Source organism: Gouania willdenowi, chromosome 19, assembly GCF_900634775.1.
Source record: "Gouania willdenowi chromosome 19, fGouWil2.1, whole genome shotgun sequence".
Taxonomy (NCBI): Eukaryota; Metazoa; Chordata; class Actinopteri; order Blenniiformes; family Gobiesocidae; genus Gouania; species Gouania willdenowi.
The window spans coordinates 19,451,344-19,464,992 of NC_041062.1; the positions used below are offsets into that span (position 1 = coordinate 19,451,344).

Genomic DNA, 13,649 nt, shown 5'->3' on the forward strand with positions numbered 1-13,649 from the left:
AACGACAGCGCGATCTATATCTATAACTAACATCTCTATCTATCCATCTATAACTATATATCTATCTATCTATCTATCTATATCTCTATCTATCTATCTATCTATCTATATCTATATCTCTATCTATCTATCTATATCTCTATCTATCTATATCTCTATCTATCTATCTATCTATCTATAAATATCTATATCTCTATCCATCTATATCTCTATCTATCTATATCTCTATCTATCTATCTATCTATAAATATCTATATCTCTATCCATCCATCCATTTATTGTGACCATACCAGCCTGTCATTAAAATCCAGTGCATTATTATTTTCTATCTATCTATTCATCTATGTATCTATAAATTCACACTCTTTTTAATACTAACTTATGTAATTCTAGCTTTGAATTCTGCCAAGAATATTTTACAGTTTTCACTTTGCTGAAAAACAGTTGTAAAGAAAAACAAATCACCACAGTAATAAACACCATTATGTATCCATTAATAAATATGGTTTTTAGTGAGCAATGGTCTTTGTTGTAGCACTCTGACGTATCACTCAGCTGCAGCGTCTCCTTATAAATCATCTAACTAAGTGTTCTGTAATCTGTTATTGATGTCTGCTCCAGAACAGCCTGTTACTCATGCATGCTATTTGTCATTGATGACTCACACAAATCCCCTTCTTGGTACATACAGTCACCCACACACCCCCATAAAGGCTGACAAAAGTCTCTCCTTCAGTATCTCCAGCCCACGGCCACAGCGTTACGGAGCCGTAAACAGAACAAACAGGAACATGTGTTACTGTGTGTGAAAGTACCTGGTATAACGGAGTCAATGCAGACGGGGGCGTGACCTCTGAGTGTGAAGCCAAAGCTCTTCTTTCCTCTGTAGACACGAACCATTCTGAAGAAATGATGACAACAAACAATGAAAAACTGCTGACGTGACCACCATAGATCACCTTTGTATCAAATCATCTGTTACTTGATGAATGCATGACACAGCAAGTCAACATGTGTCCAGCTGTAAGAAAAAATAATGGTAGAAAAGCAGAGGTGAAAGTAATGGATTACAAGTTCTGCCATTGAGTTGCTTTTATGGGTATTTTTTTTTGTTTTAATATGATCAACGGACATTGTGAAACTACAAAAAATGAAATGACCTGACAACAATAGTGGTCATACCAGCTAGTCATTGCCCGATCCCTTGGAAGCTAAGCAGGTCTGGGCCTGGTTAGTAGGTGGATGGGAGACCACTGAGAATTCCATGTGCCACAGTGGGGTGGTATCTGTCATTGTGTCCTTGGGCAAGGCACTTCACCCACATTGCCTAGTATGAATGTAGTGTGTGAGTGAATGTTGGTGGTGGTCGGAGGGGCCGATGGTGCACTTTGGCAGCCTCGCTTCCATCAGTCTGCCCCAGGACAGCTGTGGCTACAGTTGTAGTTTACCACCACTAAGTGTGGGGTGAAAGAATAATGCCTTAATTCTGTAAAACGACTTTGAGTGTCTATGAGAGAGCGCTATATAAAATTGATGCATTAATTAAATGCATCACATCATAGCCGACCAATCAGATTAAACGTAATGTACGGCGCCAAGACAGTGTTTGAATGGATGTTATTTTCTCAGTTTGAAAGTTACTAAATGTAGCTATATTTAGAGGCTGAGAATATTTTTTTTTATTTTGAATTTATTTTATTGGTGTGTAATTTGATTTAATGAAAAAAAAATGCACATTTTGACAAATATTTTATTTCATACAGATGCCTTTGTGGAAAATAAAATAAGTTTCAATTGTGCAAGATTTTTTTCTATTTCTTCCTTTTTTAAGTTTATTATATGAGATGTTTACTGTATGCAAGGGAACTTAAACGCGGGGGTTGAAAGTAACTAGTAACTTTTACTTTGAGTACTATTTAATTGAACTACTTTTTTATTTGTACTTGTAGTATTTTATGTGTAACTTTGTACTTATAATTGTATTTTAGTACAATTTCATCAAGCACCGTGCTTCTACTTGAGCAGGATATATCAGTAGTCTTTACACCTCTGGTAAGATGTTATTTTGGGTCAAACTCTTGACATGCGACTCCTGGTGTTTACAGGATGTTGCACATTCATGCAACAATTTGTTTAAATTTAAAGATGAAAATATGGTGCAGCACTTTACTGAATCCATCTTTTAAAACACTCATCGTTCAGATTAACAAAGTTTCATGAATAAAACTGATAAAAGCAAATCAAAAGGAGCAGCATCCATATTAAAGCCTGACCAATTAAGATAAAATACAAATATTTAGGCATAAAGGATCATTTAAACTTTTCAGTCTTAGAAAAAATTAGCGGATTTTAGCAGAAAAAGGTAATACTAAAGAAAAAAGGAAAACACATATAACAGTACAATCCATATATACAATATACAAGTAAATATATTAGTTAAATTCCCATTCTAAAGTAAAATGATGTTCATCCTGCTCTTTTTCAGGTGTAACTACAGACGGAATAATGTTTTTGTTTCTTTTTTAACTGTTCATTTTTGGTTGATTTTTCTTTTTCGTTTTTGGAATCAAACTGAATGTCTAAATGAACATAACCTGTACTAAACAGCCCACTGATAGCTGCAGAGTCTGATGTAATATGTAAGTAAGTACATTTTTATTATAAAGTGCTTTTCACAGCTAAAAATCACAAAGTGCTGTACAAAACAAAGGTGATTTTAAAACAACAGGAGCAACATCATTAAAAGGACAACAAGAGTTAAAATCCATAAACTCAAAGATTTTCTGAAAAGCGAAATCTTCAAATGCTTCTTCAAAGAGTCACACAGCCAAGCTCATAGAGGGAATGGTGCAAGTCATTTCAGAGTCTGGGGGCCACAGCCTGGAACGCCAGGTGTCCCAGGTTTTAAAATGAGTTTTAAAGATCTTTAGGAGACCCTGGCCTGAGAACCGAAGGCTGCGCCCTGAAGTGTAGGGCCACAACAAATCAGCGATATATTGAGGGGCCTCACCCTGCAGCGCACAGAAGTCAGCACTAAAATTTTAAACTTGACTGGAAGCCATTGAAGACTAGATAGAATAGGGCAACCCAGTCTCACGCCCAACCCGTCACATATCAACATTCCGGAATGTCTGACGTTGACCGGTGCACCCAGAACAGCCCACATTACCCCCATTTAACACATTCTCATTTCCAACTCGTCACATATTGACGTTCGGGAGGGTACCTTTGGCGTCACTATGCGTCACTATGTGACGCTAAGGGTCCATAAGCTTTTTTTCACTGCAATTTCTAACCCTAAACCTAAATTAAACCTTAAATTTCTCACCAGAAATGTCATAAAAACAATTGTTTCCACGGGCTGAAAGTACCCTCCCAAACGTCGATACAGTATGTGTCGAGTTGGGAGTGAGAATGTGTTACAGTTTTTCTCAGTCGCTTTGGAGTTTTTTCTCACATCACTATTAACATTTGCACAGCAGTCAGTGCTTTTCTCAAAACAATTAGTGCAAAATTGCAAAACCTAGTGAATAACCTGCAAAAGCACGTCACTTGCTCTAAATGGATAGTTCTTTCCTCAAATGCAAGTATTCATGTCAATGAATCAAATGAGAAGTCTTGACACCATCGTTTATGAACAAGATCGTCAAATGGCTTTGCCGTGTTCTCATTATGACACTACAGTCACTTATTTAGAACAAACATAAGAAACACCCTTTTGGTAGAGCTGTGCACAAATGTGAACAATATACTGTAACAGTACATAGGTAAATTATTCTGGTACACCCAGACGTTTCTGTCCGTCTGGCCATATCATCACTTGTTCAAATTAGGAGACATTTCCAGCAAAAAATGATAAAGAAAGGTATAAAAATTGTTTGGCAGAATTTGATAACTAGTTCAACAATTTTGTATGTAATGACTCAACCAATGAAATGAAGACTATTAGATTTATTAGGAACGACTATTCAGCATCCATAAGTATAGTTCATTGTGACTGACATGACATAAGCAAATGATAATGTTATAAAACAGCAGATAATTGTATGAAAGCAACGGATACATGTCCAAAAGCATTTGCAATTTGTTTACAGGATGAAGATATTGCTACTATGATGTGTAAGTAAGTATATAATGTTTATTTCTAGAGCACCTTTCACAAACAGAGGTCACAAGGTGCTTTATTTATCCACTCATTCACACACATAGACCAGTATAGACCGGGATCGAACCCCCAACCTCTTGATAAGAGGACGACCCCTCTACCACGTGGAATGACTAGATGTTGTGAAGGTTGAACTAATAGTTACAAGAATTTTCATTCTGATCTGAGAAAAGGACCAAAGCGACTGAGAAAAACTGTAAACGGGCGTTTCTGGGAGCACCAGTCAAAAGTCTGACAGCAGCATTTTGTACGATCTGAAGTCTGTTTAGAGTCGACTTGTTGAAACAAGTGAAAACAGAATTAAAATAATCAATGCCAGACGAGATGAACGCGTGGACGATCATTTCGAGATCCGATTTTGACAACAAATTCCTCACTTTAGAAAAAACTTCTCAGGTGATAAAAACAGTTTTTGGTCAGTTGACGACAGTGTCCCTACAAAGACAATGACTGATCAAACACAACCCCAAGGTTTCTGAGGCTGGTTTACACAGATGAGCCCAGAGCACCAAGGGAGTTCTTGATCAGGGAGATGTTTTTTTTTTTTTTTTTTTAAATCAGGAGTGATGATCAGAGTTTCTGTTTTGTTTGAATTTATCTGAAGGTAATTCGATGACAGAGTTTTTGATAAAAGATACATAATCCAAGAACTCACATAAAAAGTGAAACTCTGAGTCATTGAAGGAGCAGTACAACTGGATATCATCTGCATAGAAATGACAAGACACATTTTCAAAACCGACAAACCAGAAACAAACCAGGCCCCAGAACAGAGCCCTGGGCAACTCCACGTGACAGGTTGTACACATTCAACATTACATTTTTAATAGCAACATTAAAAGTTCTTCCATTTATAGATGAAGAAAACCACTGGAGAACAACCCCAGAAAACCCCATCTCAGATTTGAGTCGCTCAATCGGTATACCGCTATCTACAGTATCAAAGGCAGGTGTCAAATCTGTGACAATGTAGAATAAAACACACGTAGAATGAAACCATTAGGCAGAATCTGACATATAGCAACCCTAAACAATGAGTCACATGGTCATAATGCAATGGCTGATTGGTAGAGGTGTCCTTTGATGTGAAAATCATAAAACCCTAAAAAGATATTCAACATTTTCCAATTGTTTCTATGACATTTCAACAATGACTTTTTTTGTGTGGTTTTATGATTAAATTCATCATTTATTTCTCTTTCTTATCTATTATTATTTTCTCATCTACTTTATAGACTTTCTGCAGTTATCCCTACAACAAAATAGTGGTGTCTGTTAATGTGTATTTGTGGGGTACCATCAGGTGGTTCTGTAAATATATATATATTTTTATTTTCATTTTGAACTCTGTGTTTTGAAGAAATAAGCAGCAAAAGGATGGAAAAATGTGGTTTCCATGACAAGGAAAATGTAATGGCAGTGAACCTAATAACACTGAAAAGCTTGGTGCATGTTTACAGCTGTTACATAGTGTTACATTTTATGGGCTTATTTATGAAAGGCTCATTAAATGTGATTATTTGATCTTTAGTAATTGAGAATGTAATTGTAATTGACTTTCAGGGGAAAAATAATAATTGTAACTTTATTTGTAATTAGAAAAAAAATCCGGTCATCGTAAACATAATTGAGTTATAATTTAACATTGATAATTGAAGACTTAATTGTAATTGAGAAAATAATTGTAATTGACTTTCAGGGGGAAAATAATAATTGTAACTTTATTTGTAATTGGAAAAAAATCCGGTCATTGTAATTATAACTGAGTTGTAATTTAACATGGATAATTGAAGACTTAATTGTAATTGAGAAAATAATTGTAATTGACTTTCAGGGGGAAAATAATAACTAATTTTATTTGTAATTGGAAAAAATTCCAGTCATCGTAAACATAATTAAATTGTAAATGAACAGAGATAATTGAAGACTTAATTGTAATTGAAAAATGTAATTGACTCCAATTGAATACACCCAGGTAAAGGAGGGGGAGGAAGCACAGACCATTGTGTCTCTAGCACACAGTGGTGGCTGGTCTTTTTTGTATTTGTAAGCCCTGAAATGTGCAGAAAGTGAGTGTGTTACTGTTTGTGTGTGTGAGCCAGAAAAAGCCTGGAGCAGCAGCACTGAGCACACTTGATAAATGAAGTGTCAGGCAGCCGGTAATTCCCACGAGTCAAACACCAACTATAGTTCCTAGTTCATTTGAATATTTTTACTGTACGTCATCCAAAACAGGGCCAACTGTGTCTAATAATATCAAGTTATTTATCTTTTCATAAAATACGACACACATTAATTTATCAAAATGTGTTTTAGAATGACATCTGCAGGCTGTGTTTGCTGGTCTGGATCCGATGGCCTGTTTATCAATAATAGATCAAATAAAAAAATTCAGTTGCATATCTTCACTAGTGTCGAGAATAGCTTTAAACTTTAAGATTGTCCCCAGATCAGCAGAGAGCGAGCTAACTAAATTATGACACTGTGCTCCATTTTTCACCAACGCAATGAGACATGTCAGTTTGCTTTCATTCAGTTTGTTTGTATTTCTTAGAGGTGTCCCAATTTGATATGGATATTGGATATCGGTCCGATATTAGCCTGAAAACAAATATCGAACATCGGATTCTAATTTCCGGATTTTTCGTTTTTTTTTAAAAATTTTTATAGTACAACAGACCCTAGGGCTGGGCGATATATCGAGATTCAAGATATATTGAGTTTTCTATTGTGAGATATAGGAAACTACATATCAAAAAAAATTATATATATATATATATATATATATATAGCTTGATTTGTTTTAAATAGGGGTGTCCCGATCCAATATTGATATCGGATATCGGTCTGATATCAAATATTGAATTTCATCGGACTGTATCTAAAATCTCTGATATATATTATATTATATTTATTCAATTGTAGAATACTGTAGATATCATGTTGAAGGTTAAAATGTATGTAACCAATTGGTTAATAATAAATGGGTCAGATTTTCTCATCTCTACTGTTGCTGACTATTGTTCTCTGTTTGAGTGACATCACTTGATCAAACCTTTTCTAACATTACACACTACAAAATAAGTAATTTTTTTTTTTTTTTTATTAAAGAAAAAAAAAATGTATGATTCATGCTGATATCAGATCAATAACAGTATCGGCCGATACGCAATGGATGCTAATCGAATGGCACAACAACACCAGTATGAGGGAAAGCAGAGTGGCTCAAAATATCTCCTAAGAAACAAATAGGAAACATTGTGACATAATGACGTCATTAGCTTTGTACAGCAAGTAAATAGAGAATAAATGATCACTTAAAGGTAAATTATTTACTTTATTATAATATGTATCACTATTTCTGGTTCTAAATGATGAAAAATGGCAAGTCCTCATTAGTTGTTTTGAGTTGTTGTATTTAAAGTAAATAATGTAGAAAATTGGAAACCCAGATCAATATTACAAAGTGTTTTTTTTTTTTTAAAGTGTCAAATCTGACGATGTGATACGATTTGCATGTTGCGATATGATATGTCCCGATACACATACATACACTGTATATAGCGATGTATTACAAAATCAATAATTACAATTACGTACAAAATGGTACAAAATACAATTTCTAAACTTGCGAGACCAAGTAAATGGTAACTAACTGTAATTCCAGTACCAACATAAAAAACAAGTGGTATGATTATCAAACTGTCAAATTATGTTTTTGAAAAAGTTTTGTGAAAGATTCTGATTCTGTTAAGTTCTTAATTTTTTTTTAAGTAACCACATACATCTATATAATGTAAGTGCCCAGTATGTTTTATGAAGATAAAACGCATTGAGAAGTGACGTAGTCTGATGTGGTTCACTGACACCAAGTGACCAGGAATTTACGTGCTATGCATATGTTAACACAATTCAATGTTTTTGTTGTAAAAAAACACAATTAAAAACTAGATTTCGGCATTTTCTGGATCGATATGATAATCGCACGGTGAAATATCGCAATATAATCCATTTTTTCTTATATTCTTATGTTTTGGTTCCTAAAAATCTGATCATGACCTAATTTTAAATGGTCTTTAAATGAAATTAAATGAAGTGATGATTTTTATTCTGAGGGATAGTAGTTAATGGGTTGAATAACTCATCAGTTACATGGGATATGTGTAAATTCATTAGTAGATAAAAGTTTCTGATCATAAAGATGCAAAACGCGTCTCCAGAAGTCTCCAATACCTGCTTATTTACAACCCTCATGATGTTCTTTAGGACCAGGTAAAGCACCATTAATTATGTAGTTTTACTCATAACTGACACTGGGAGGGGGTCGCCAGATGCCTTGAGCATATTTTTGCTTATTTTTACCCTTTTTATGCATCTACACCAAACTTGCCATATTTAAACATATTTTCATAAATTTTTTTTACTCATTTAATTGCTTTTTTGCTACATTACTCCTGTTTCTGCCACTTCGCCATCAAATTTCAATACCTTTTCTGCACATTTTCTCCACTTTCAAGACATGTTCAGAACTTATAAACCCTTTCCACTACTTTTGCCACCTAATGTTGCACATGTTGACCCATTATTGCCATATTGCTTATTTTTTACCAATTTACCCACATTCACAATTTGTAATGCCTATTATTTGCCAGTTTATCCCCCTCTCTCCATTTTTGTCACTTTTAAGCCAATATTGACACTTTAAACCCTTTTTACTACTTTTTCTGTCCATTTTTGGCCACTTTTAACTGATTTTATTTCTGATTAATACAAGGATTTATATCTTTAAGATGACTATATACTATGGTGTAAAAAATAATAAACTTCCTGGTTAACAGTGGATATAATTCAGATAGATGGACCATCATTCTTTATGGATGGGCCCCCAAACAAAAAGCTCTCCCATTTATTCCCCCTTATAGATGGCCCTGTCTCCACATGACTGTTCTTCAATGTTCAAGTCTGTTAACCTTCAGCTACAGTGGGGGTCCCCAGTCTCTGGAACCTTTATTTTGATGGTCGTGGGCTGAAAAGGTCGAGAACCCCTGATGTATTATATGCTAAAATTAACAAAAGGCACACTGTTTTTATTTCTACCTTCATGGAGTCACGCTTTTACTCCTACGTGGAGAAAGACCGGTTGTGTTTATTATCTAAATGTGGGCGTCTGCATTCACCCTTATAATCCTGTTTCAAGTGGTATTGATTGGATAATAGAAAAGGATTTCCATGATAAGCATAGAGAGCCATCCATTTGGATTATGGTACTAAAGACACGTTGCTAATGTCAATATTTGGCATTCTTGAAAAGTTGTTTTTTTTAGGTAAACAGTGAGTTTATGAAAGACACGTAACCTATAGAAAGATAAAACATCTGAATAGAGGTGTAAAGAGTACTGATATATCCTACTCAAGTAGAAGTACTGGTACTTGATTGATTCATACACAAAATACTCAAGTACAAGTAAAAAAGTAGCTCAATTAAATAGTACTCAAAGTAAAAGTTACTAGTTACTTTCAGCCCCACGTTTATTTTTGGTAATAAATCATTCCCACCATTCCCTTGCATACAGTAAACATCTCATGTATAAACCTAAAAAGGAAGAGATGAAATCTGAATTTATTTTCCACAAAGGCATCTGTAAAAAATAAAAGGTTTGTCAAAATGCACAATTTAAAAAAAATAACAAATTAATTCAATTAAAAATAAATAATTTCTCAGGCTCAAGTATAGCTTCATTTATGAACTCTAAAAACTGAGAAAACAACCAACATTCAATGCTGTTTTTCTGAGGTGCATCACGTTTAATCGGATTGGTCGGCCAGGATGTGATGCATTGGATTGTTGTCTGGTCATCAGAATCAGAATCATTAGAAATATTTAGTTTCACAACATCTGTTGATCATTTTAAAACAAAAAAAAAAAAAAATTATAAAATACAAATTAATTATTTTAAAATTAATTAATTAATTATCCTTTATTGTCATATACATACAGGTACACATAGGAACGTGGTTCTCTGCATTCGACCCATCCTTAAGGAACAATGGGCAGCCACGGTGCGGCGCTAAGGGAGCAGTTGGGGGTTAAGGGACTTGCTCAAGATCTCACAGTGTTGGGCCGGGTGGGATTTGAACCGACAATCATCTAACTACAAGCCCAGTGTCCATAACCACTAGGCCACCATACTTAAGTACAAGTAATTATTACTGACAAGTATGCCAATAAAAGCCACTCAATTATAGTGACATGAGTACTTTCACCTCTGCACCTGAACCTTTCAAAATGGCTACATCTGTGACATGTTTGGCCATCACAGCAAAAGCAACAACTTGTAAACATGAGCTCACCTCTGATTGGGTCCAATAGGGGGATGTGTAGGTATCCCAGAGGCGGACTTCCTCATGCCCCTGTCTCTCTCCCCCTCGCCCCTTCCTCCAGGTTCTCCTCCATCCCTGGGTACGGAGCTGGCCCGCTTAGACCCGTGATGTCGCGCTGAGTGGTCCTCGCTCCGGCTGCGGCGGACTCTCCCCTGCGGCTCGCTGATGCTCTTGCTGCGACAGAGACGGTTGACATTCTGATTGACAGCATCGTCGAATCGCTGCCGGTGCTTCTTGGGAACGAAGATCCTGGCAAACATGGTGGCAAATTGGGTGATGTTTACTGTATGTCCACGAGAGTCCGAAATAAAAAGAAGAATGGGGAGAAAAGATAGGCTCTACATCATAGATTCTTCTGAATACTCAATCATAAAAAAGGAGATAAATCCTGTGTTTCCTTTATCAAAGATCGGCCAGCGTACTGTGAAAGAAACTCAGCACGTTTTCAACATCCAAATCAGCATGTTTTCAACTCAACAGATGAGTCTCCATTCAGTCTCCAAATCAGCACAGAGAGATAGATGTTGATACACCAGGGATTCCTCCCCATGGAGAGCAACTGTCATCCTCAGAGAGAAGAAAACTGATCCAAATGTGAGAAGGAAGGCAGGCAGTGAGGATGAGAAAACTGTGGTGTCACTCTCTGCCTGTTAGAGCCTGTTCTGCTGCAGCGTGAATTAGCAGAGCCGGAACACGACAGGAAAAAGAAAAGGTGTGGGAGTGAGAAAGCATGGGATTTCTCCTCCGCGATTGCACTCCCTCTCCATCACCCACTCTATCTCTCCGTCTCTCCTACACTTACATTTACACGTCACTTCTGTGTGTGCTCATCATCACTGTGTGAAACACTTTAGAATTATGTAAAAGGGTGTTATACTAGTATCTGAGAGCAAAACACAGGGTTCCCACACTTTTTTTCACAATGCTTTTTCAAAACATTTCTAAAACGTTACCAAATATTTTACCAAATTTCCATGACTTAGATCTGTCCAAGACCATTCGAGCGCAAAAATGAGCGGGCCTTTCCAGTGTACTAGTGTAACATAGGTCAGCCAGCGTGCCACGGTTAGTAGCAAAAATGTGGCACGGGGAATGCAAGTTGTGTCACTTACTGTATCTATCATAACATCGTACAATGGCTCAGTTGCCTTTGACACTCATTTTGCCATATTTTTTAGAAAGTGTCTATTTGTACGGACAATCTTAGGGTTAAGGTTAGGTTATAACCCAATATCGCAACAATTTTTAGGGTTAGGGTATTGGTTTACGGTTAGATTTAGTCTTAGTCACGTGACCTAAACTGGCCAAATAGAGGCTCTCCGTACGGATAGAATGTTGGTATATTGATACGGCAACTGTACGGATAGCCACTGCCTATTTTTTAAATAACGATGCATCAGCTATTGAATGTAACATTAAATGACAACTAAGTGCTACCATGTTTAATTATAAGATTTCAATTTCAATTAGCAGACACGTTTATCCAAAGCAATGTACAACACAAGGTGTTACGATCAAAGGAAAGTACCGTAATAGCCAAGGTTGGACTAGCATTAGTGTGGCTAACGTGTACTGCTTTCCCCTTGTTGCTGACGTCAAACGACTTTAGACATTATTTAAATTCAGCACGGCCAGGGTTTTCTTCTCTCTTCAGCCATTGTTGGCATTTCACATTTACCAGCCATGTTGCACTGAATGCACATTTTCCTAAAAGTATGATACACCATTCCAACCACTGATGCTTCCAGGCTTGTCTTAGCAGCGTGCAAACTAACTTATCTAGAGAGTGAATTTGCGGAAATTTGTGAGATCTCGTGATTCCCACTCAAGGATGCAGCTGGTATGGAGCACTTTCACTTTGAGATAATGCTAAACATCGTTAGGGTTTAATATGTTTTAGGCATTGAAATAAAATGGGCTATATTTCCAAAACTTTCTCAAAACAGTAAAATTATTCCATGACTTTTCAAAACTGGAAAATCATTTTTTTCAAATTCAACAACTTTTCCAGGAATTTCATGACTGTGCAGACCCTAAAAACAATATGTTATTAACTCACTATAAAGTCTTCAGTTAATTCAGAATGCTGCTGCTAGAATACTAACAGATACTAACAGGACAGAGCATATTTATCCAACATTGGCTACCCTTCATTGGCTTCCTGTAAAATCTAGAACATTATCCAAAATCCTCATGTTAACATACAAATCCCTACACGATCAAGCTCCTGTGTATCTTAAAGACCTGTTAGTGCCTTATCATCCAGGCAGAACACTACGCTCTCAGTTTGCTGGTCTTCTGGAAGTTCCAAACGTGTCTAGAAGTAAAACAGGAGGCAGAGCGTTGAACTACCAGGCTCCTCGCCTTTGGAATCAGCTCCCAGTCTTAGTACGGGAGGCTGTTATTCTCTCCATCTTTAAGGCTAAACTCAAAACCTGCTTATTTGCTAAAGCGTATATACCGTATAATAGTGTTAACCTAACCACTAGGAACAAAGCCCTAAACCTAAAAATAGACACTAAAAACTAAGATTATATAGTGGAACACCAACATTACATTCAAACCCAATTCACCACCACCAGGAGGGTGATGGATGCAGGTGATGTCGTTAAGATGTGGCCTCATCTCCCACACCTGACCCTTGCCATTCAGGGTCATTCCATCTACACATAGTCCCCCAACAGGTGCTGTTCAGACAGACACAGTTGTGACAGGGTTGTAGTTAATCCCCCACTTTTGATCCCTGTTGTATATCCACCATACTGCTTACACACTATTTACACTGATGTCCACCCCATACCCATTCTCATTCCACTCACACATAGTCTAGCACTGGTGTTTCCATGCAGGCTGACCTGCTAATAGTGTATCATGTCTTTCTGCAGTCCGTGCCTTCTCCTCGCCCTTCTCTCTCTTTTCTGTTTCAGGTTCTTGAAGCTGGAGCTGGCAGTTCCTGATCTGTGTTTCACGGCTCAACTAGTCTGGGATACTCTGATGTTCTATCTGTCTATCCTGTTCTGTTCTCCACTTTCTGTCTACTAACCCCAACCAGTCGAGCAGATGGCAACCTCTGAGCCTGGTTCTACTGGAGAATTCTTCCTGT

The 13,649-nt window shown here is 36.7% G+C and overlaps 1 protein-coding gene across 1 annotated transcript in view; it reads right to left on the minus strand.

The window, feature by feature from the left end:
• Positions 1–732: 732 nt before the first annotated feature.
• LOC114481857 (delphilin-like) overlaps positions 733–13,649 on the minus strand; it is a 51,017-nt gene continuing 38,100 nt past the window's right edge. Inside the window, exons 5-6 of the mRNA XM_028476915.1 lie at positions 10,517–10,795; positions 733–901 (exon numbers count right to left, since the gene is read on the minus strand). Coding sequence (XP_028332716.1) covers positions 733–901; positions 10,517–10,795 — 448 coding nt within the window. The remainder of the gene's footprint in view (positions 902–10,516; positions 10,796–13,649) is intronic.